The 23,336-nt window shown below is 55.1% G+C and overlaps 1 protein-coding gene across 1 annotated transcript in view; it reads left to right on the forward strand.

The window, feature by feature from the left end:
* Positions 1-2,448: 2,448 nt before the first annotated feature.
* The window catches only part of ENTREP2 (endosomal transmembrane epsin interactor 2), a 384,377-nt gene continuing 363,489 nt past the window's right edge, over positions 2,449-23,336 (forward strand). The window contains exon 1 of the mRNA XM_070053528.1: positions 2,449-2,832. Within this exon, the coding sequence (XP_069909629.1) occupies positions 2,614-2,832 (219 nt within the window). The 5' untranslated portion in view covers positions 2,449-2,613. The remainder of the gene's footprint in view (positions 2,833-23,336) is intronic.

The following is a 23,336-nucleotide window of genomic DNA, read 5'->3' on the forward strand; positions in this document are numbered from 1 at the left end:
CCCAGAAGACTTCTTATCAAACAGTCACCTCGTACCAAACAGCAACAGCCTCTGAATGCTCCATGTTCAACCGGGGTACCCTCGACCCATTTCCCATGTTGTGCCGAGAAAGCTTTTATAATCTCCTTATCTTTTTTTTTGGGGGGGGGCAGGTGCATTGTGTATTACCCTCCGTAGCAGTGAGCCGGTTTGTACTTGGCCTGGGAACAGTTTCCTGTGGGCTGTGTCTCCCCACTGGACTGAAAATCAATACCAAGGTCCAAGAGACTTCTGACTTTGCTTGTTTTCATAAACTCAGTGTCTGGTGCATAGTAAATGTTTAGTACATTTAAAAATTTTTTTAAAATTTCTTATTTGACAGGCTGAGGTACACATAGAGACAGGCACACAGAGGGAGAGGGAAAGGGAGAGGGAGAGGGAGAGGAGAGGGAGGGAGGGGGAGAGAGAGAAGGGAGGGAGGAAGAGGGAGAGGGGGAGGAAGAGGGAGAGGGGGAGGGAGAGGGAGAGGGAGAGGAGAGGGAGGGAGGGGGAGAGAGAGAAGGGAGGGAGGAAGAGGGAGAGGGAGAGGGGGAGAGGGGGAGGGAGAGGGAGGGGGAGAGGGAAAGGGAGGGGGAGAGGGAGGGGGAGAGGGAGAGGGTCCATCTGCTGGTTCACTGCCCAAACGACCGCAAGTCAGGAGCCAGGAACTCCATCACAGCCTCTCAAGTGGGTGGCAGGGGTCGTCCTCTGCTGCTCTCCCCTGCGCATCAGCAGGGACCTGAGTCGGAAGTGGAGCAGCCTGGCGATACGGAATGCTGATGTTGCAGGTGGTGCTTAACCTGCGGCGCCACATCAGCCTCCTCCAGGGCATCTTTTGAACGGTGTGCAAGGTCGGTAAACCGTAGACGTCGCCGATTGTTTCTCTGTGGGGCCCTGGAAGGCACAGGCAGCCTCTGTTTTGTTCACAGACTATCCGAGAACCTCTGGATCTCAGAGCCCGAATAAACTTCTGTCGGGAGAGTGAATGAGCCGGGAGGTGATGACAACGAGAATCTAATTTCCTGCCAGTCCAGGATCATGCTTTGCTGTTGTTTCAAGCCCTTAAAAAGTGCAGCTCTGCGAATTTCGAGGTAGAAAACGTCTCCAGGAAATTGGAATTTGTACTGGCGCGCTCTAAACAATGCCAGCCAGAGGCTTGGTGCGTGATAAAGAACGGAGAAGGCCGTGTTGGCCACCGGCCAGCACTCCCGGGTCACCCCTTCATCTGCGGAAACCCCCTCCTCCCGTGCATCCCGTGGTCAACCCGCTAAATTGGAAAATAAATCCCAGCCGGGCGAAGGTGTCGGCTGATAAAGGCTTGAGCCGCGGCCCCTCCAAGGGGAATTTGCATTTTAATAGAAAGCTTGTCCAGCCCCGCTGGGGAAATTCCAAGCACCGGCCTCCGACAGCCCTCAGGGATACACCGCGGGCCGCCGGTGCCCAGCAGAGGACTCCCAGGCCCGGGGAAGCCGCCCGCCCTTCCCCCTTTCCTTTGACCTCCGCCACTTGGGTGGGATCCCCGCAGACTCCTCAAGCTCCCGGGCCCGGGGTGGGGGGCAGCGCGGCGCCTCCCGCACGGGAAGTCTCAGCGCCACCGCAGCGTAGGGCAGCCCGAACCGCCAAGTTTCCCTGGCGTTCCAGGAAAGCCAAGGCCAGTTACCCCCTACCCCCCAAATGTGTCGGCAAGAGCGCGTGCGGGGGCTTCGGGGGCTATTTATGATGCTGTCCCTTTAGAATCGTTTTGTGAAATTTCTTAACGGTCCAAACTTTTGACGTGCACCTAAAGCCCTGCAACGAAAGGCGGGCGTGCAGCGGCCGCGCGTGACCTGGGGACGTCTTAGCCGAGCTCTCCGCGGACGGCTTGGGAGAGTCCCGCAGCGCAGGCCGGCAGCACGCTGGCGCTCGGATTGCGGCGCCGGCGCCGGGCTCCTGCCCGCGGCCAATTCGGGGCCCGGCGCTCGGAATTCTCCGCCTCCGCGCCGCCGCGCGCGCCCACCCCGGCCCGGCCGCAGGCTCCGCCGGCTCCCAGGCCCCTTCCGCGCCGCCCGCCGCTGCCCTCGCCGAGGACGCGCCCGGGTCCCTTCCTCTGCCCCAAGCCCCGCGGCCGCCGCCGCCCGCGGAGACGGGAGCGCCGAGGCCCAGCGCTCGGACCGCACCTGCGCCCTCTTCCGCGCCCCCTGCCGGGGTCCCGGCTCCCGCTCCAGCCCGGTCCCAGCGCGCAGCGGCGGAGCTCGCGCCCGGCTCGGCGGCAGCCGCGCTCGCACCCGCTCTCGGCCCGGGGAGCGCGCGGGGCGGGCGGGAGAGGGCGCAGCGCGGCGCGGCCGGCTAGCGGGCGGGCAGGCGGCGCGGCGGCCCTGCGGAGCGGCGGCGGCGGCATGGGCGCGGGCACCGGCGGGGGCTGCGGGCACCCGGCTCCCCGCCCGCCCCGGCCCGCCCCCGGCGCGCGGCCGCCGCAGCCCCCGCGGCCGGCGGGGAGCCCGTCTCCGTCCCCGTCCCCGGCGCAACTTGCCCCGGACTCTCAGTGAGCAGCGGCGGCGGCGGCGGCGCGCGTCGGGCCGGGAGGGAGCCGGGAGAGGCGTGCGGGCGCCCGGCGCGATGCCTCCGGCCGGCGGCCCCCGCGCGCCGCGCCCCGCCGCGCCGCCCCGCAGCCTGTCCCGCCTGCGCGAGTGCCCGGGCCGTTCCCGCATCGTGCTGGTGCTCGGGGCCACGCAGATGGCGCTCGGATGCCTCATCGTGGCCGTGAGCTTCGCCGCGCTGGCGCTCACCACCTCGGCCCGCGTCCGCCACTCCTGCCCATTCTGGGCAGGCTTCTCGGTGAGTGTCTGCGGCCCGGCGGGCGCGGGGCTCCGGGCGAGGGCGAGGGGCGCTGCGGCCGCCCGGCCTTCCCCGCCGGCGCCCAGGGCGCAGCGGCGGCCCCGCGGGCTGCAGTTGGAAACTCCGGGCAGGAGAACTCCGGGGCGACCCGCGCGCCTGCGGCCCCGCGCGCGCCCTCTCCCACAGCGCCGACCTCCGCAGTTACTTTTTCCTGGAGCTTCGGGTTGAAGCTCGGCGCTCGCCGTGCGCCTCGGGAGGGTGGGCGACGGCCGGGGCGTGCGGCCGAGGGGCCCGCGCCTCGCCGGGGCTGCCCTGCCTCCGGGGGACCCCGCACTCGCGGGGACCCGGCCTGGCCGGCGGAGCTGCCTTGTCCGAGGCGGGAGGCGGGAGGCGGGATCCGAACCCAGGGCGGAGCTGCGGGTCCGCGCGCGTCTCCTTGGTGACGGCCGCAGCCCGCGGCGGGGACGTCTTGTGCCCCAGTCACCCGCACCGCGTTGCGTGGGCCGGGGGCGTGCTTCCCGAGCCGCAGCCCGCGGGGGTGACCGGTTCTCTCTGCTGGAGAAGCGATGGTCTCCAAGAGTTAATAGTTGGCATTTCGTAGCGTTTTCCTGCAAGTTGCTTTTCTCCTGTATTAATAGAAAAATGGACATATGGGAACGGGAAAGGAGTTTGCGGAGCAGATACTCGGAGAGGCGCCGGCTCCGAGGACTCCGCCGTCGGAGGCGGCGCCGAGCTGTAACCTGTCGGCTCCGGGTGTGTTCATTCCTCCCCACACATCCAAACCAGGCCTTTGTAATGAGTGTTGCCATTTGCGCATGGGTTTTGAAATTAAAACAAGCCCAGCTTTATTTATTTATCAAGTTCCTAGCTTGGTTTTTAAGAGAGCCGAGTAGAACTGGCGCTGGAACGCTGATCCTTCCAGGTGTGTGGCTCACGCTGATGGGGGTATGAATCTTCAGGGTATCTTTCAGACCGGGGCTGAGGCCCCAGGAGCTGAGCAGGATGCAGTCAGAGCTCCCGGGGTTCAGGTAACAGAGCAGGCGGGAGCCCGAGTCAGATCCTCGGCGTGCACAGGCTGCACGCGTCTGTGCCTCGGCTTCAGCGCTGCTGAGCGTGCATTGTTTGCACGTCTGTCTGCCAGGCAGAGGTTCCTGTGTGCTGGGAGCAGCCTACAGGTGGCAGCCTGCTGAGTTAGCGGCACTCCCGGCTGCTCCAGACTCCTAGCCTTGGCCATGGCATTGACCCTCTCAAGGGTGTGCAGGGAACTGTGTGTGTGTGTGTGTGTGTGTGTGTGTTTAATAAGACTCATACATTGGACACCATAGAAAAGCCACATATGTGACAAATGCACTTGCACCACGTTTTGCAGATAGGTAACGCACAGCTGTGAACGCGTTGGACAGATAGGTAAAGCAGTTAATTCCCCTTGCATCTGCAGTGTCATTGTGTTCAACAGCCATGAGCTGTTGGTTCCAAACTTCCCGAGATTCAGAGTCATTCCACAGAGTTCTGCTCTGGGCCCTCTTTCCTCTTAGGCTGTGGGGAGCAGCAATGAACCCAACAAACGCTGCTGACATCTTAGGGATTTTAATATACCTTTTTTTTTTGCTTCGGGGCGGGGGTGGCCTTCTCCCTCCCTCCCGCTTTTATGTCTGTTTTCTCATGGGCTCGGTCTTCAGACTTAATGTGCAACGGGCACCTTTGAAATTCCTTCAGCACAGAATGTAGTGGGCCCATCTGTGGATTCCACCCAATCTTGGATTGAAAATATTAGGGAAGAAATGGCATCCGCGCTGAACATGTACAGACTTTGTTTTGCCGTTCTTCTCCACACATACTGTCTGTTAACATAGGCTTTACGTTGTGGTAGGGCTTATAAGTCATGGAGAGGTGAGTTAAAGTGCCAGAGAGGGGGTGCATTTATTTAGGAAAAATATCATTGCTAAGAAACCAGTACCCTGCTGAGCACTTACTGAGCCGCATGGGAAGGTGAGTGTCTCCGTGGGGTAACCCATCCTCTGTGACCAGGGGAGCCCCGTCTCCTGGTGCTCAGGGCCTTGGCCACTTTCAGCCCATCGAATTTGGCCTGGGTTCCTGGCTTGCCCTGCCGCACAGCTGTGAGAGGTCTGGCTCCGTTCCTGGCCTCTCTCAGTTCTTGGCAGCTTCTGCTGGGTGAGCTGAGGTGAAGGGATAACTGACCCAGGGTCACCTGGCCATGCAGTGGCATTGAGCGCAGTTGCTCTGACTTCAGATGCCACATTCCCAATTGGATTTAACCGCCAAGATGGAAGGGGAGAGAATAAAGCCCAGCGGTGAAGACGTTGGCCTTGGCCCTTTGGGAGAGCACAGGTCACGCCTGGGAAGGCGCAGACAGGCGCTAGGTCTGAGCAGGCATGGCACTGGGGTGGCGGGGACGTTGAAGAGTGGGGGAGCCGGGGCAAAGTCGGAGGCAGGCAGCGGTCAGTAGGGGTTGGGCAGGCAGGTCTGGCTGGGGAGCCGTGCAGTTCCAGTCGTTTGAGGGCCACCTGCAAGGGACTTGTCCCAGGGTGAGCCAGCACCCCCGGTAGAAGCAGGGTCTGTTTCCCTATGTGTGAATGGCTGGCCCGTGTTTGAGTGGGGATGACCCATGGTAACAGCTTAGAAGACTGAGCAGAGCTGGGGGCTTGCACAGTTAGCTGTAATCCAGCGACTGCATTACTTGCTGTGATGGCCAGGACACCAGAGATGAGCAGGTACCTTGTGAGCTATGCGCAGTGCCAGTTATGTGTGTTTGTAAAGACAGACTCATTGGGAGCTGCCTCTCTCCCTCCCTCCCTCCTTCCCTCCTTCCCTCCTTCCCTCCCTCCCTCCTCTCTCTCTCTCTCTCTCTCTCTCTCTCTCTCTGTGTGTGTGTGTGTGTGTGTGTTTTCCTCTAACACCAACTGTGCTGGATTTTTTCATATCCCCAAAGCAATATATACTAGTTGCAATAACAACACAAAGATATATATAAAAATATGCTTTATTCTATTGCAATTCTGAACCCAGAGGTAACCAGTATCACCACAGTTGTTTAATGTCATCCTTCCAAGCTTTGCTTTACAAACACAAAATATGTTTCTTTTCTTGAAAAAAAAAAAAAAAACCTGCAAAATTGGGATTCTTCCACCCACATTACTTGTTGGCTTCTTTCTTTATTGTCTAATGAATACTCCCAACTTGTTGTGATCATTTTTTAACCGATTCCTTTTATGGCTGGGTAGTAGTCCATAGGATGAATTGTTACAATGTAGTCACTTATTCTACTGCTGGGGAGTTCTGATTGTATCAGCTCTGTGTCGTCACAGACAGTGCTGGTGATCTATCCTGAGATGCCGGCTTGTTTCTGAGAATAAATTCTCCAAAGTGGAATGGCTGTGAAAGAATACTGAGAGGTGAAATTCTTAGGCATTGCTGGGTTAATTTCCATAAAGGATGGGAGAAGTCCCACTTATAGGATTCTTGCATGAGAACCCTCCCTCCCACTTCCTGCAGCATGTGCTGTCAGCAGACCAAACATTTTTATTAATCTGATAGAAGAAAAAGATACTGTTTTCGTTTGATCTTAATTTCAGTGTCTACTTTATTATATGTTACAAATTATTTTCTCATGTAGCTTAATCGTTGGTGTCTTTCGCCATGTAGGAAATCCCAACACTGTTATCTGTCTGAAAGGGGGAGAGAGAGAGGGAGAGGGGGAGGGGGAGGGCTCTTGCATCCACTGGTTCACTTCCCCAAATGGCCATCCAGCTTTCCTGTGTGGGTGGTGGGTGGCAGGGGCCCCAGTGCTTGGACCATCCTCTGCTGCTTTCCTAGGTGCGTTAGCAGGGTGCAGGTTGGGAAGCAGAGCAGCTGGGACTCCAACCGTGGCTCCTGTATGGGATGCCGGCCTCATAGGTGGTGGCCTAGCCACTGTGCCACACTTTTCACGTAGGCAGGTCCTTTAGTTTTTCTGTTTACAGTTCCTGAATTCTTTTCTCTCAGTTAATGTGGTCATCGTCACAGCAGTCACACAAGTGTTCTAAATTTCCTTCTAATTGTATTTTTGCATGCCTGCATTAATCATCCAGAATTCACTTTGCATATGGCTCGAAGACGCAGAGCAAACTTTATTGGCTTTCAGTGTTCTTGTGGACCTGCGATTCTGTTTTTGGAACCCATTCGGTCTTGCTCTCTTGGTTGTCTGTTTTGGAGTCGGTACTGCTTTGTTTTGATGATGGTGACCCCATGGTGAGCTTTACCAGCCGGGCAAGGGCAGGGCCGTCCATGTGGATTTTCTTCTTCAAGTGTGCCGTGGCTGTTCGTCTATATGAACTTCAAAATGTTCATGTCTGGTTCCTGGGAAGACCCCCATAGGGCCTGGATTGAAGTTGCCTTACGTTTATGGATTGCTGGTGGCCGTCGTGACGCTCTGAGACCCCCAGGACCACAGGGTGTCTCTTCGTTGTCCTTTGCTGCATACCATCCGGAAGTGCCTTACGGGAGCACACCCAGCGGCAGAGCAGTTGTTCACTGAGGTCTGAACTCCTGAGAACTAAGCTCAGAGATGTCGTGGCCAGCCACGTGATGCGGAGTCCCCGTGGCCAGCCATGTGATGCAGAGACCCCAGAGGCCCTGGAAGCAGCCCCAGGACCTCCTGGTGTTGGGGAGAGATGGGAGGTAAAAGGGAGCTGCTGACCACTGTGGAAACCAAAGGGCATGTGGAGTCACTCACTGTATGAGTAAGCTCAGGCCTGCACGGGCGCACCTGAGAGCAGGTGGCGAGCTGGGCCCTCCCACGTTACCGTGTGGGTGAGAGTGATGAACTGCGGGGGGATGTAGGAAACGGACACCCAGCTGAGCAGGACAGGAGAGGGGGGTTTCAGGTGGTGGAGGTCAGAAGGGAGACCCCACCCTACCAGGGACCGAGGTCTCAGCCACTGCTGTCATGGCGAATGATGATAACGTCGACAACCTGGACCCCAGAGAGCGCAGCCTTGGGGGTCGTGAGCGCTGCAGCGTGCTGGGACTGGGGCAGAGAGCTGGAGCCGCGGATGCTTCCTGAGTTTGCAAAGGTTCTGGACCTAATTGTGAGGAGTAATTAAGTGGCTACAGAGAGAATCCACCTGGGAAAGCTGACCTGGCCTGTCCCCATGTTATTAGGAACTTTCTCCTATCGGATCAGGAAAATCCACCTCATCTAAACTTGGGGAAGAAGGGAATATGATCTTACATCAGGCAGAACTTAAAAAAAGGAAGAAAATGAACATACTGGAAGTTTGGAGAGAGAGAGAGAGGGAGCATCCTAGAAAAGCGATAAATTCATTATTTCAGTATAAGCTACAGGAAGGCAGTTGTGCAAGACCTGGGAGGAATTTTAAAAAGAAAAGACGTACAGTTAGAAAATAGAGGTAGGAAAGGAGCTGAGAGACGCGTCAGGAGAGCATTCTGGAAACAGAGAATGAAGACGGAGTCAGAAGGAACAGCAGAGCGAGTGGATGCCCTGGAAAATGGAAGTGAAAAGGAGAAAGTGAAAAAAATGAATGAATGAAATGGATGAGAAGGTGGTGAATAGATGGGCAGAGGTGGTGAGGTTGTGTATAGGTGGGGCAGCCAGCAAAGGCAGAACAAAGCAGTAGAGTAACATAAACGTTTAGAACTGTGCGTTGAAGAAACTCCTGAAATTAGACAAGACTTGATGGGATTCCCCCTGGAACTGGGGAGAAACAATCAGAGGGAAACAGTCCACACTGAGATAATTAACAGATTTCAAAAGATGAGATAAACAAATCAACCAACCTTTGGGCATCCAGGTGAGAATTCCCTGTTGCTCTTAAGCGCCGTGTCTTGGAGCACTCATAGCCAGGTTGTGTGCTGAGAAACAGGGAGACGATAGTTTCAACGATATTTTTGGGAAAGTGCCTGAAATTCCTATGTTACCGAAAAGTTGCAGGAAAGAACTAATAACTCATATACATCTTCAGTTAGATTCCCAAGTTATGATCATTTTATCGCACTGGGCCCTTGGCTTTTACTTGTACACACTGCTTCTCCATACAGATACTCGTCACAATGAGGCTGTTTCTTAACCTTCCGAGATGACTTCACCCTTAAACAGTCGGCGTGTTTCCCTGACTCTTCACCTGGCCAGCAGGAACCCTTCCTTGGGAGATTAACAGTGGAAGAACGTTTTCACCCAGCGTGTGGGCCACATTCTGATTTCACTGTCCCCTCTGGCCCAAGCGCCTGGCCAGGGACACGTGTGCATCCTGTATCCTCATTCTGCTCAGTGTTGCTTTGTGTGTCATGCTTTCCATGGCTTTAATTTTTATTTTATGAGAGAGAGAGAGAGAGAGAGAGAGAGAGAGAGAGAGAGAAAGTGCCCCCATCTGCTGTTTCACTCCCAACATGTCTGCAACCCCCAGGGCCGGGCCAGGCTGAAGCCAGGCGCTGGGCACTCAGTCTGGATCTCCCACGTGTGTGGCAGCAATCCACATCCGTGAGCCACCACCACCTTCTTCCCAAGGTGTGCGTGGGCAGGAAGCTGGGATCAGTAGTGGAGCGAGGACTCGGACCCAGGCATGCTGATACAGGATGAAGGAGTAGCTCTCCGAACGCCCACCACTTGTATTCTCCAGCCTGGGCCACATGCTGTCCAGGGTGGCCATGAACCTGGTCCTCTGATTTATCCTCATGGCCAGACTCAGAAGCGGTGCTGTGCTCCTCTGGGTGCCTGTGATGTCACCTCCCTCACCTGTGTCCTGGGACACTTGATCCACGCCTGTTGGGGCTGTCGCCCAGGTGTACTCGCCTTAAAGCCATCATTCCCCTTTGATCATGCTTTGTGGGGAGGCGTCCCAGGGTTGTACCAGTGTCTGGTTCATGGTCAGACCCTACCAGTCAACCTTGGTGTCCGTTAATGACTGCAGCTGAGTCGGCCCCTCTGTGATGGTGGCAACCAGGATTGTCTGTTTCCATCATTCCTTCTCCGTTCATTAGCTGCTGCTCCACTGTGAGGGGGGCGGCCCCTTTCTGTCATTTATTTATTTATTAAGCTTATAGCAGTATGGACTCATGGTCCCCAATTTTGTGTGACGGGGTCGTCAGAGCTAACATGATTTACTGTGGTGCTCAAACTGCCCTAACGTGTTTGCACCGTACCCTGTGCATTTTACATGGCGATGTTGCAGGCTGATTTTGTACTTCTCCCTGCTCTAGCCCCAACACCTGTCATTTCTCCAAGAAGCCCCAGTGCCTTTCATCTGAGGTTGACGTTTGGATTAAGATGCTCAGTGCCAAGGGGCCCGCTCAGTGGACATAGCGGGAAGATGCACACAACCCCCACACGCACACACACACTCCAGTGTTTGTTGATGTTCAGCCTTGTGCTTTCCTGCTTCTCATCTGCTGCTGCTTCTCTCTGCTCCTGAGAAGTCCCTGATTACAGTTCTGGCTGTTTCTACTTCTCCTTTCTGCTTTATGTTTTTTGATGTTCGATTGGGAGGTGCATGGATGTTCAGGGCTCTGTGTCCCCTTTGTGGACTGACCCTTTTATTGTCGTGTCATGTCCCCTTTTCTCCCTGCTAATTTTTTCCCCTGGAAGTCTAATTATCTGGTATTAATACAGCCAGTTCAGCTTCTCCTTGACTGTTGTTTAATGGTATATCTTTCCCTGAATTTTTACTGTTAGCTTACCCGTGCCATCATATTTGTAGTGAGCCCCTTCAAGGCAGCATTGAGGGGCATACACCAGAGGTATCGTGGGTTTGGCTTCAGACCCTGCAGTGGAGTGAACATCACAGTGAAGTGGATCCCATAGCATTTCAATTTCCCAGTATATGTGACAGTTATGCTGTACACTCTACACATTCTCTTCAGGGTGCACTGAAACTGTGTCTAAAAAGCCAATGTACAGTCCTTAATTAAGAGATAACTTTACTGGTAGACAGTGATTATCTGCACTGCTGGAGAAGTGGCACTGACAGACTTGCTGATGCATGGTTGCCCCAAATCTTCTGCTTGCGAAACCTGCAGAATCCGGGAAACCCAGTGAAGTGAAACACAAGGAAGCCAGGCAGGCTGATGGCTGGGTCTATTTCAATATCTTTGTCGTCTTAACTTGGAAAATAGAAATTGTATGTATTTAAGGTATACACAGTGATTTTGGTCTATCTGAATCTGTAGAGTGGGGTGATTAAGTCAGCTGACTAGCATATTGATTGCCCTCTGAGCCATTGCCACAGATCCCCTGCTGTACAGTAAGCCAGGGAGGCACCCGTTCTACCTGGGTGACTGCAGCTTCGTACCCTTGACCGGCATCCCCTGTTCCCCCCTTCACCCCTGCCCTTGTTAACTGCAGGGCCACCCTCTGCTTCCAGGAGTCCAGCTTTGCTTGGATCTGAGAGTATGTGACATCGTGTGGCGTGTGTCTTCCTGTTCTGTGCTGTCTTACTCTGCATGGTGTTTAAGTTTCCCTCGTACGGGTTAGCGCTTCCTTCCCTTCTCAGGTGGTGTTATACCGCATTGCGTGCATTCACCCTGTTGGCTTCCCCGTTCTTCTGCCCATGGACCCTGCGTTGCCAGCTGTGAATCATGGGGCCGTTACATGGGTGTCCTCACCTCTGCTTTCCACTTGCTGATCTCACTCTCTCCTGTGTGTGTGTGTGTGTGTGTGTGAGATTCTCGGGGTTACATGTCACCTTTGACAGTCTGTTTAGATCTGCATATTCTGTTTTTGTCCCAGATTATGGGATGGATATGATCACCTTCCTCACTGAAGCCACCATGTTTCTCCATTCTTTCCCACCCTCCGCCCCTCCCCTCATCCCCCCATTCTCAGGGAAAGAGAGCAAGTGGGTCCTCGTCTGCCAGTTCACTCCCCAGGTGCTGGACCAGGAGCTGGTAACACAGGCCGGGTCTCCCACAGATGTAGATGTCAGGAAACCAATTACTGGCACCATCACTGCTATTCCCCAGGGTCCACCTAAGTGGAAAGGGAGTCAGGAGCCGGCATCGGGAATTGAACCTGGGTACTCTGCATGTGGGACTTGGGCATCTTAACCACTGAGCTAAACAACCACTCCTGGTTCATTTTTAAAATTTTCTTTTTCTTTTTTTTCAAAAGAAAATGGACCTTGAACGTTACATAGTTTAGATAATTTGGGTAGGTGAGAGAGAATTTTTTTCCTTTTGTATCGCATTTTTTTTTAATTGGGGGAGGTTTGAATTGGAATTTTGAAAAGTTCAGCAGAAGTGCTACATCCTGTGGTTTCACTGAAGAGTGAAGACGTCGCGATGGGGCCTGGGGTGGTTCTTCAGGCTGTGGATTGCTCCTCTGCTGAGTTCCGGCTGCGTGGGAGGCCTGCTGCCCGTGTGGAGCCGTCGTCGGGGAGACAGTCCCCGAGAGATGTTCAGACACAGGAAGGGCCAGAGCACGGCTTCCTGGCGGCACCCCAGAGGCACCTGCTGCGGGGTCACCCCGCAGTGAGGGATCCGGGAGCTCTCCTGCAGGCCCTGGCTCGTGCTCCCCCTGGCGGCCAGGTGCAGCCCTGCAGCCGTGGTTCTTAGAGACCAGGTGACTCTCAAGGTGGGATTTCCGGGCCGACTTCCAGACACGCCCCCGCTTCACGCCCACCCGAATTCTGTTCCTGCACTTAAATAGGCCGTGTCGGCTGGTCTGATTTTTCATCTGGCTTTACTGAGCTATCTCCATGTTTCCGTGTCCTGTTTGGGGAAGACAGCGTGGTTGAATCACCATCTGCTTCCAAATGTGGATGCAGGTGTCCTGTTTTCCGTAAAAGACACCGTATCCTGAGGTGGACGGCAGCTTACGGAGCTCGTGGGAGCTGAGGATGTAGCACTGGCATTTGGTGTGTGTGGGGGGGGAGGGTACTAAGACAACGACTCCGGGCATAATACACAAACAGAAACAAACTGCCTTGTTTGCATAGACCACTTCTGGAGCCTGTGACATAATCATATGTGTCACATACGTGTAAGGTGCTCTAAAATAAACCCTTAAAATGGAAACTTACGCTTTTACAGAGAAAATTTGGGAAGAGCAATTTAAAAGTATTTTTTGAGAGGTAGAGAAAGAGAGAGAGAGAGAGAGAGAAGGAAACAGAGCTCCCATCTGGCGATTCGCTACCCAAATGCCCATGACAGCCTGGACTAGGCCAGATGAAGCCAGGATCCCAGAAACCAATCCAGGGTGGCGTGGCACAGGGGCTGGCTGGAGCTCAGCCGGTTCAGCCATCACTGCTGTCTCCCAGTGTCTGCACAGCAGGAAGCTGGAGTCAGGAGCCAGAGCCAGAGCTGGGTATCAAACCATGTACCCCAGAGTGGGATGCAGGTGGCTCAGCCAGTGTCCTCATGGCTAGGCCAAATGCTTGCCCCAAGAGCAGATTTTTATTTAAAACACAAATAGACTTTGTCATTATCTAATTTTCAGAGTGATGCTGGCTGCTCGTCTGGAGTGAGAACTTAGATGACGGCTTTGACGGTGAATGGAGAGTGGTTCTGAAACGCGTGTATGGGACTTTGTCATTTGAAAGGACCGTGATAATGACACCTGCTTAGCGTGTTGAGGAGCCGCTTAGCCACGATGAGCGTGTGCTCTCTGAGATCTTCTGACTTAGAAAACGGTATATGTGTAGTTTTATCTTTTTTTCAGTTTTCCAGCCACTCACAGGGGGACAGCGCTGCTTCGGAGACTAACGTTTTGACCCAGTGTCATACGGGAAGCACAGCACCCACGTTGCACCTGCCGCTTCCTGGGCTCAGTGTTGGTGCCTGCAGATCCTGTCACATGCCTGCTGTTGCCTTGGTGCCATGGCGGGTGGGGGGCGCGGTAGAGCCGGTGAGGGAGTCGCACCGAAGGAGCCGTGGCTGTCGTAACAGGTGGCAGACTGCCCGTGACACTCAGCCGGGGATCCAGGCCCCCGTGAATACTGGAGTCTGCAGGCGCTCCAGGCCCTTTTGTGAGGTGGGGCAGTATTTGCATATAATCTACACAGTGCCCCCACATACCTGACGTCATTTCCTGTGTACCTAGCACTGTGTAAGTGCCATGGACTAGTTGTTAGACTGCATTGTTTAGGGACTAATGGCAAGGAAGAGAGCTCGGTTCCGCACAGGTGCAGTTTCTTTCTCATTTTCCTTCCTGGGTCCGTGGACTCTGAGGCTGTGGCATCTGCAGCTACGGAGGGCACCTGTGCACGTGTGTTTCATGATACGCCATCCGTCACCTGCCCAGCGACTTCCCCAGTCATCCGGTATCTATTCCTGGTAGCCCAGACGCGTGCTTGTAAGTGGGAGCAATCGAATCTGGGAGTATCTAAAGAGAGAGAGAAAGAGAGAGAGAGAAGAGAATATGTTCACGGAAATTAACATTCAGACAGAACAGACAGGTACAAACCGAACTCAGACTCCGCTTCCCAGCTGCCCAGGGTTCAGTCTTTGCAGCCCCTGTGCGGCTATGCTTTAGTGACAAGCACACGGCTGTCTTCCTGTCTCCTCTCGGCGAAGGTGTGGCCGATGCCCCCTGTGGTTGGTCACCTGCCCTGCTTTCCCGCTCCGGAAGCCTCGAGGGTCGCCCTTTGTTCCTGGCGTTCTGCCTGTTTCTGCAGTGTGGGGGCCGGAGTGCTTAGCCAACCTGTCCGTTCCTGAATGCAGAAGACGGTGTTCATCGTTCATTTCATCTCCTCTTTCCTCTGCTCCTCTGCTTGCAGCTCCCGGGGCAGCCTCGCAGGTGTCTTCACTTCTCTCCCTTTGTTTCCACTCAACATTTTTTTTTTTATTTGTGTGAAAGGCAGAGAGACGTGGAGAGCGCCAAAGACAGAGAGAGATCTTCTTGTGTTTCTTTTTGCCTTTGGCTTCATCATCTGGGAGAGTTCTTCAGCTGGGCCATCTGTGGAAACTGAAAAAAATTATCGCCGTGGTGACACAGCATTGCTGCGGTGACACGGCGCTGGACAGTGGAGAGGGCTCCCAGGCCGCACGGTGCGGCAGGGTGCGCGGGGCTGCGAGAGGGGAGGCACCTGCGTGAGCTCCCCATGTCCTTTCTCTGTCCTGCAGGCCGTGCCCTGTCCCCCGCCTGTGAACTGCTAAGATGGTTGAGAGGTCCTTGGGCCTGGGGCAACAGGTGCATTGGAGGAGATGGCTTTTCTGCCTCTCGGGCCTCAGAGGTCAACCCAGGCGGCAGGACCGGTTCAGTAGCCAGCACTAAGAGGAAGCAGGTGCAGCCACCGTGCTGAGCGTTTTCCACCATGATCTGCAGGTGGTGCGGGTTGCCCCTGTCTGTCTCGAACCCCAGCCCAGCGGAGTGGTGGTCGCTGGCGGGCAGCTTCATTCTGCTTCCACTGAGGGTCTGTGCTGTGCTTCCCAGCCCCTGTGGAGACGGCCCCCTGGAGAGCAGGCCAGGTGAGAGGACCTGTCCTTTCTGTTTCTGTAAAGCCTTATTTTATTTGAAAGGCAAGTGACACACAGACACACACACACACGCACACGCACACACACGCACACACACATCTTCTGTTTGCTGATTGGTTCACTCCCCAGATGGCTGCAAATGCCGGGACTAGGCCGGGCCAAAGCCGGGCCAAAGCCAGGACCCAGGAACTCTATCCAGGTCTCCCAGTGGGTGACAGGAGCCCAGCGGTGTGGGCCAGCCTCTGCTTCCTCTCCAAGGGCATTAGCAAGGAGCTGGATTGGAAACGAAGCAGCTGAGATTCCAGTGAATGCTCCAATATAGTATGCTGGCGTCACAGGCAGCGACTTAACCCGTTGCTCCACGGTGCTGGCTCCCGTGAGATTAATGTGTTCTTTTACACAAGTAATCATAATTTAATTTTTGCTCTCAATTACGTTTTCCGCTCCTCTTTCTCTTGTCTCCTGGCTGCATCCTTTTCCCATTTCTGTCTGGAGGGTACTTGTCGGAATTAAGTAAAACAGGTTTCCTTGTCTGCTCCCAGGACAGACTTCCAGTGGTGTTTTCCCTCTTCCACCCAAATGCGCCGTGGGAGCAGGAAGACCCCGGAGCGGCGGCTCCCGGGCTGGGCAGCTAGCAGAGCCTGGCTGCAGTCGGCCCTCCCTTGAGTCCTGTCCCAATTTCCCATTCTTCTCCTCTACCACCTGGTGGAAGCTTCGTGGACCTCCCTGTAGTTATTGCAAGAATTATATTTTTGAAAATTTAAATTGACCCATTTTTCCCCTCTTCCGGTGAATCCTATTAGCCTGCAGCTCTTCTGCCCGTGAAATCCAGGGCACTTGTTGCTTTGGTGGGCACAGCAGGTGCTGAGCGGGGAACTCATGGCTCAGCCCGAAGTCCCTATGTAGTCTTTCAAGACTTACTCCAGAGGCTCCCCTTTGTATACCGAGAGCAGAGCTGGGCGGCCTGGAGGTGGTTGTGGTCCAGATGAGGGGCTCTGAGATTTGCCTTGGAGATTTCTGTGTGAGGAAGAAAGACTTTTAGATGAGAGTGAAGAGTGTGGGTGCCCGCCGTGGGAGCCGTCCACAGAGGGCAGAGAGACCCCCCTAGACAACACAGATGGCACCGCCCCTCCACCAGCAGAGGCTGTGGAGCCTGCAGCCTCGTCTTTAGGATCCTCCGCCGTCAGGAGAAGTGGCCGTGCTTCCTGGGGGTGATGCCCGGGCTCTGCTCTGCGGGGACGCCTTTGCAGCGGACACAGCCAGGGCAGGACGAGCTCATTCTCAGCGAGAGGCCAACAGGAAGACAGCGCTGCCCCAGCCCCACCCACTTCTTCCGTGCCCACATCTGCCAGTCACACAAATCTGCAGCGAGCCTGGGGCCTGCGGCGGTCACAGTACGCATGGGCTGTGCGTATTTGGGCATCCACATGGCTGAGCCTGTCCTTCCTGGAGGACCTGCATGCTGGCTGGGGTGGGAGTGGCATGGAGACCCAGGCGTGGGAGACCGTGGGTGTCTTCTTGGGCCTACTGCTCTCTGAGAGCCCCCTGCCCCTCTTTTTTCAAGAGCAAGTCCCTCCCCACCCCCCACCTGCCCCTGCCTGGGAGAATTTACAAGGGGGAGCCATCGCCTGGCTGGCACAGGTGGGTGTTGAAAGTTTGTGGGTTGGCTGGCACCGTGGTTCACTTGGCTAATCCTCCGCCTGCGGCACCAACACCCCGGGTTCTAGTCCCGGTTGGGGTGCTGGTTCTGTCCTGGTTGCTCCTCTTCCAGGCCAGCTCTCTGCTGTGGCCCTGGAGGGCAGTGGAGGATGGCCCAAGTGCTTGGGCCCTGCACCCACATGGGAGACCAGGAGGAAGCACCTGGCTCCTGGCTTCGGATCGGTGCAGCACGCTGGCTGTAGCAGCCATTAGTGGAGTGAACCAATGGAAGGGAGACCTTTCTCTCTGTCTCTCTCTCACTGTCTATAACTCTACCTGTCCAATAAAAAAAAAAAAAAGTCTGTGGGTTGACTGTAGAGTGACAGCTGGTCCTATACTCTCTCTCGGGCTCCTTTTGTGATCTGCAGAGAGTGGAATTGAATCTGAGCGCTGTTTCCAAGCCAGGCTGCCCTGTGGAGTGGTAGAAACGCAGAGGTCATCCCGTGCCCATCGTGGTTGTCCGAGTACGTGATGCCGTAACGCTCTAGGATGTCACACAGAATTCCAGGAACAGGGGCCGCAGGTGACTTCCCAGGCAGAGGACGGATGGTGGGAACTGTGTGAGCGCAGGCCGAGCTTGGGGCAGGGAATGTGAGCGTGCCTGCTGGCCCAGGTCATGGGACAAGGTCATGCCAGGCATGGGAACAAGCTGTTACTTATTCCTTTGGCCCCAAATGAGTCTACAAAGCCATCCTGCCAGCGTTTCTTCCCGAGTCTCACATGGGACCCGAGGCCAGCTTCGTCGTTCCATTGAGTGTCTGTGTGGATGCAGGCAGGTGGACGCCTTTGGGGCTGGTGGGGAGAGGAACCTGCGCTCAGAACTGTTTGTGTCTTTGCCTCTGCTCCCTGTGACCTTGACACTGCAAAGCTGGTTGCTGGCAATGGGATGGTGACGCTTGTAGCCAAGCTTTGGACTTAGAGAGAGGAGAAAGCAAAACCCACCTCCAGTTCCCTCAGAGCTGACGTTAAGGTGGGTGCAAGTCTGTTGGCCTGCAGGAGCCCGTGCAGGTCCACAGGGAACTCACCTGGCCTCCCCACGGGGCTCTCAGGTGGGGCTGGCGGGCAGGCGTGGTCCTGAGGGGCCCTGGCGGATTCCTGAGCCCCCACAAGCAGTGTGTCGGACTGGTCTTGCACAGCTGGACAGATAAGCTGAGCTGGCTCTTGGTTATTTGACAAACCTGTAAGCTGCGAGAAAGGAAGTCATGGTGTTCTACACTCCCAGGTCTCTAGGGGAGCTGTGTTTGGTCCTCTGGCTGTGGGATGAAGGCCCTGGGCCCTGAAGTCGCTGGCACAGGCCCTGGCCTACTGTGGCGCAGTCTCGCTGGCAGTGGGCCGTGGGAATTGGAGTTGGGGTAGAACATTCCCGGGCTAGCGGTGGGGAACGGAAGGCCGGGTGTGAGGTCAGGGAGGTGCCTGCCAGGGGCTGCAGCCTGCGCTGGAGCCTCACATGGAGGGGAGGTTGTGAGGAGGTAGGAATATTCGAGGCTCGCAGGCGTCAAGTCAGGCAGGTGCGCACGCTGAGAGGTTTTCCAGGAAGGGCTCAGGGTGCGAAGCACTTGCTGCCCAATTCTTAGGCTTGAAGACGTCCGCTTGCAGGATCCCAGCCAGGAGCGCGGGCAGAGCCCTGGGGAAGGGCCAGTCGCTCGCTCTGTGCCCAGGGTGCAGCTGACTGGTTTGGCAGCCTCGGGTCATCCCGGGCTCCGGGAAGGGGAGAGGTGGAAGAGAAGCGTGCAGCCCGCGGGAGAGCAGGAGAGAGGTGCCCGTCTTCTCTGCTGCAGTTGGAGCTGATTGGGCAGGGGCGTGTTAGCTGGGCGGGGAATCTGGCGTAGTCAGACGGTGGTGGCGCACAGTCAGATGGTGTCACTCTGAGCAGCGTGGAAGCGCTGCGTTTGCATGGAATTCACCGCGGCTGTGTAATGGGATTTTCCAAGTTTTGCTGTAATAAATAGAATGAAAGTATTTAAAAGTTTTTTTTTTTTTTTTAAGAAAATTATTTGAGAGGGAGAGAGAATGAGTAAACTCTCCTGTGTGCTGGTTCACTCCCAAATGCCCACTGTAGCCTGTCTGATGAGTTTTCCCGCCCAGTCTCAGAGGTCCCGTGACATCACTTCCTCTGCAGGCTGTTGGCTGAGGCAGGAGCCCCTAGTCAGGCACCACCGTGTTCCAGGGGAAGGGGCCAGCCCTGTCTTGCTGGGAGGAGGGCAAGGCCATGCTGCCAGGAGGCAGGGGAGTGGGCGCAGCTGCCTGGCTCTCCGGAGACAGTGCAGCCCGCCGCGCCTGCCCCTGCCACCTGTTTACTCTCTCAGATTGCTATTTGTGTCATTTTGCCTAAAACGGGTTCCCAGATCATCCTGGTGCCTTAATTGGTTTGCAGTGACTTAATGAATTAATTTGGGGGAATTAATAACTTGACAGTATTGAACCTGCCAGTGAAGAGCATATTATTACTTTTCATTTAATTCCGTCTTCCTGCCCCACTGGGGGATTTTCCTGTTTTCGCCACATCGGTTCTGCCCACGTCTGGGGAGGGGGTCACCGAATGCGGCCTGTTTTCAGGTGTGATTGTGAGTGGGCTCTTTCCAGCCTGTGTTTTCTAACTGCTTTTGCTTGTTTATAGAAAAAAAAAATCCTTTTCCATTTTACAACAATCAACTTGATAAATACTCTGATTCTTTCTATTAGGTTTCAAATTTTGATTCTCTTGTACTTTCTGGGTATGTAAGCTACCACTTTCAGTAATAGTAAGAATTTGTGTCGTGTGCATTTCCTGTTTTTACATATTTGGGGCCCTAATTTTGCTGCCCTGTCTACCAACTAGTTTATTTTTTTCTTGCTTTTCCCCTTTTTCTGGTATTTGAGTGTGTGCACTTGCCGTTTGGTTTCTGGTGCTTGGGTGATTTAGAATCAGTGTTTTGCTTTGCCAGAGGTCATTGAGATAACTGTGTTGTACCTTTTTCTTAAGATTTATTTTATTGATTTGAAAGGTAGAGTTAACGGAGGGAGAGGGAAAGCCTGGAGTCAGGAACTCCATCCAGGTCTCCCACGTGGGTGGCAGGGGCCCAAGTTCTTGAGCCAACTTGCACTGCTTTCCCAGGTGCATTGGTGGGGAGCTGGATCGGAAGTGGAGCAGCAGGGACTCAGACTGGTGCTCACACGGATGCAGGCGTTGCAGGTGGTGGCTTCCTGCGCTACACCACAGCATTGGCCCCGTACCAACTTCTTAATCGAGCTGTTCTTAGATTGTATCTGTGGGGGCCGGCGCTGTGACACAGCGGGTTAAAGCCCCAGCCTGCAGTGCTGGAATCCAATGTGGGCATGGGTTCAAGTCCCAGCTGCTCCACTTCTGATCCAGCTCCCTGTTAATGTGCCTGGGAAAGCAACGAAGAAAGGCCCAAGTCCTTGGGCCCCTGCACCCATGTGGGAGACCTGGAAGAAGCTCCAGGCTCCTGGCTTTGGGTCAGCCCGGCTCTGGCCATTGCGGCCATTTGGGGAGTAAACTGGTGGGTGGAAGACCCCTCTCTGCCTTTGCCTCTCAGTAACTATGCCTTTCAAACAAATAAATAAATCTTTAAAAAAATTGTATCTACTGTCCTTTTGCCACAAAAATGATCACATTTTTCTCTTCTGCCTTCCAAGTTTTGTTGTTGACTACATTTTCACTTTAAATTCCAGCCTTAAAAATCTGTTTCTAGGTTTATCAATTTTATTACTTTTTATTGGAGAGGCAGGGTGAGCGAGTGAGTGAACATGTGCTGGTTCATTCCTCAAATTTCTGCAGCAGCCGGGGCTGGGCCAGGCTGAAGCTGAGAGCTAGGAAGGTGATCCAGGTGACCCTTGTGGGTGACAGGGACCCAACCGCTTGAGCCATTACTGTCGCTTCCCAGGCTGCACATTAGCAGGAAGCTGGAACTGGGAGCAGAACTGGGACTCAGGCCCCGGCACTACCATATGGGGCGGGGACATCTCGGTTGGCAAGGCCCAAGGCCCACCCTGGTTCATCCATGTGAGGCCCGATCTTGATGCCAGCTCCTCTGCAGGAGAGGCCGGGGGACACATGCGCTTAAGGGTCCTCCCACCCCCCACCCCCCCCACTCCACACTGCCCAATCACCAAGGCTGCTACTCGGCCACGTTTAAACATTTGCCATCTGCAGCCGGCGCCGTGGCTCACTAGGCTAATCCTCCGCCTTGCGGCGCCGGCACACCAGGTTCTAGTCCCGGTCGGGGCGCCGGATTCTGTCCCGGTTGCCCCTCTTCCAGGCCAGCTCTCTGCTGTGGCCAGGGAGTGCAGTGGAGGATGGCCCAAGTGCTTGGGCCCTGCACCCCATGGGAGACCAGGAGAAGCACCTGGCTCCTGCCATCGGATCAGCACGGTGCGCCGGCCGCAGCGCGCTGGCTGCGGCGGCCATTGGAGGGTGAACCAACGGCAAAGGAAGACCTTTCTCTCTGTCTGTCCACTCTGCCTGTCAAAAAAAAAAAAAATTGCCATCTGCAGACGCAGGGAGGCAGTTCTGGCTTCCCTCCTAGCGGGGAGTCACAGCGGCTTCCCCGTCGCTGGGCAGGCAGGGAGGTGCGGGGAAAATCCCACTCACCTTCCGGGGCCGCCTGCTGCTGGTCCCTCCTGCTCCTCTCCAGTGAGGCTGTTCCTCTTTGCTTCTTCACTTCTCCTGCTTCCTGCTTCCAAGAAGCCCCAAGGACCTGCTGTGAGGGCTGCGGCTGGGAACCTGCTTTGCAGTGGAATCCTTTGATATTGGCTTTCACTGTGCTGTCATCTTAATCTTTTTTTAAATAAGGAGGCACTTGGCATTCAGTATCAATTCCTAGAGGTGCAGCAGTCCCACCATTGTGTTTTAGTGATAGACAAGAGCTATTTTTTTAAAAGATTTATTTATTTATTTGAAAGCCAGAGTCACACAGAGAGAGAGAGAGAGGCCTTCCATCCATTGACTTACTCCCTATTTGGCCACAATGGCCAGAGCTGCACCAATCTGAAGCCAGGAGCCAGGAGCTTCTTCTAGGTCTCCCACGTGGGTGCAGGGGCCCAAGCACTTGGGCCATCTTCTGCTGCTTTCCCAGGCCATAGCAGAGAGCTGGATCAGAAGTGGAGTAGCCGGGTCTCGAACGGGCACCCATATGGGATGCCAGCACTGCAGGTAGCGGCTTTACCTGCTACGCCACAGTGCCGGCCCCAGAACTGTCTTATTTGTGAATCTTCACACTTGGATAGGTGCACAAGGCTTACCGTCTGGGGCAGAGTGAGGTGGCAAGTGGAGGCTGCCTTTATTTTGATTATAGCTTCCTGGAATGCCTGCTGAGTATGCCATAATCCTGTACATCAGCCCGGGTTCTTGGACGCAAAACTAGCAGAGTCCGATGTAGCCACTCTGGAGATTTCCATGTAGCCAGGACCAGGCCAAAGCTCAGTGCCAGGCGATGACTCTGAAGCCTGCTCTGGGAGCGTCGCCCAGCACAGGTGCCGCGGCTCGCTGGACGTCTGGTGCCAGAAGCTCTGCCACACCGCTGTGGGAAGCTGTCCGCCTCCCGACTCGGGTCAGCTGCTTCCCTGGGCTCTCCTGACTGGCAGGGCCAGGCTGGGTGCCTGAGCCCTGGCTGCAGGGAGGCCGGGCCCAGCTCTGGCTTCTCCCTCCTGGGGCGGGCACACATCTACTGGGATGCTGTCCAGACGCAGGAAGGTGCCCAGAGCAGCCACAGGCTGGACATGATCGCGCACTCTGGTGGCGTCCTGGGCTGGGGCTGGGCGGCACGGCTGGTGTGCTGCCCCGGAGGGAAGAAGCAGGCAGGGTGGAGAAGGCGTCGGGCTGGAGTGGGGCGCAGCACGGCTCCTGGGATTTCTTGTGTTTGTGAGTTCTGGGACCCAGAGCAGATATCTAACTCTGCTTGATCCACGAGTACTCACTGGTAAAAGAGGAGCCCCTCCCGCAGCCGTCAGGCGCTTAGTGAAGGTTTGCTGTGTGGATGAATGAACAGATGAACACGTGTGTTATGCGTTTGGCCTCTGGGAAAGATGAATGAGCCCAGAGAGACGTCGCGTTCCCGGGGGTGAGCTTCCGGTTATGAATTTTGTTTTAAGTTAAGTTAGGGTGTGCTTATATCGTCATGGTTTTTAAAGTTCTAGAAATTCTGTAGACTATGGCTTTTTTTTTTTAAGAAAAAAAAAATGTATGGCAAGAACAGAGCGGCAGTAGTTATCAAGAAAGTTTCAGTGTGAAAGGGTTGTTAGTGATTGTCTTAGTATTTCAGACAGGAGACGTTTTACCTGCAGAGCACCGAGATTCAGCCAGGCTCCCGGGAGAGAGCCTTTCCAAGGTGAGCGAGGTGATTGACAGCACTTGTTTCCGCAGAAAGTGAATGAGCAGCATT

The sequence above is a fragment of the Oryctolagus cuniculus genome, chromosome 12, assembly GCF_964237555.1.
Source record: "Oryctolagus cuniculus chromosome 12, mOryCun1.1, whole genome shotgun sequence".
NCBI classification, from domain to species: domain Eukaryota; kingdom Metazoa; phylum Chordata; class Mammalia; order Lagomorpha; family Leporidae; genus Oryctolagus; species Oryctolagus cuniculus.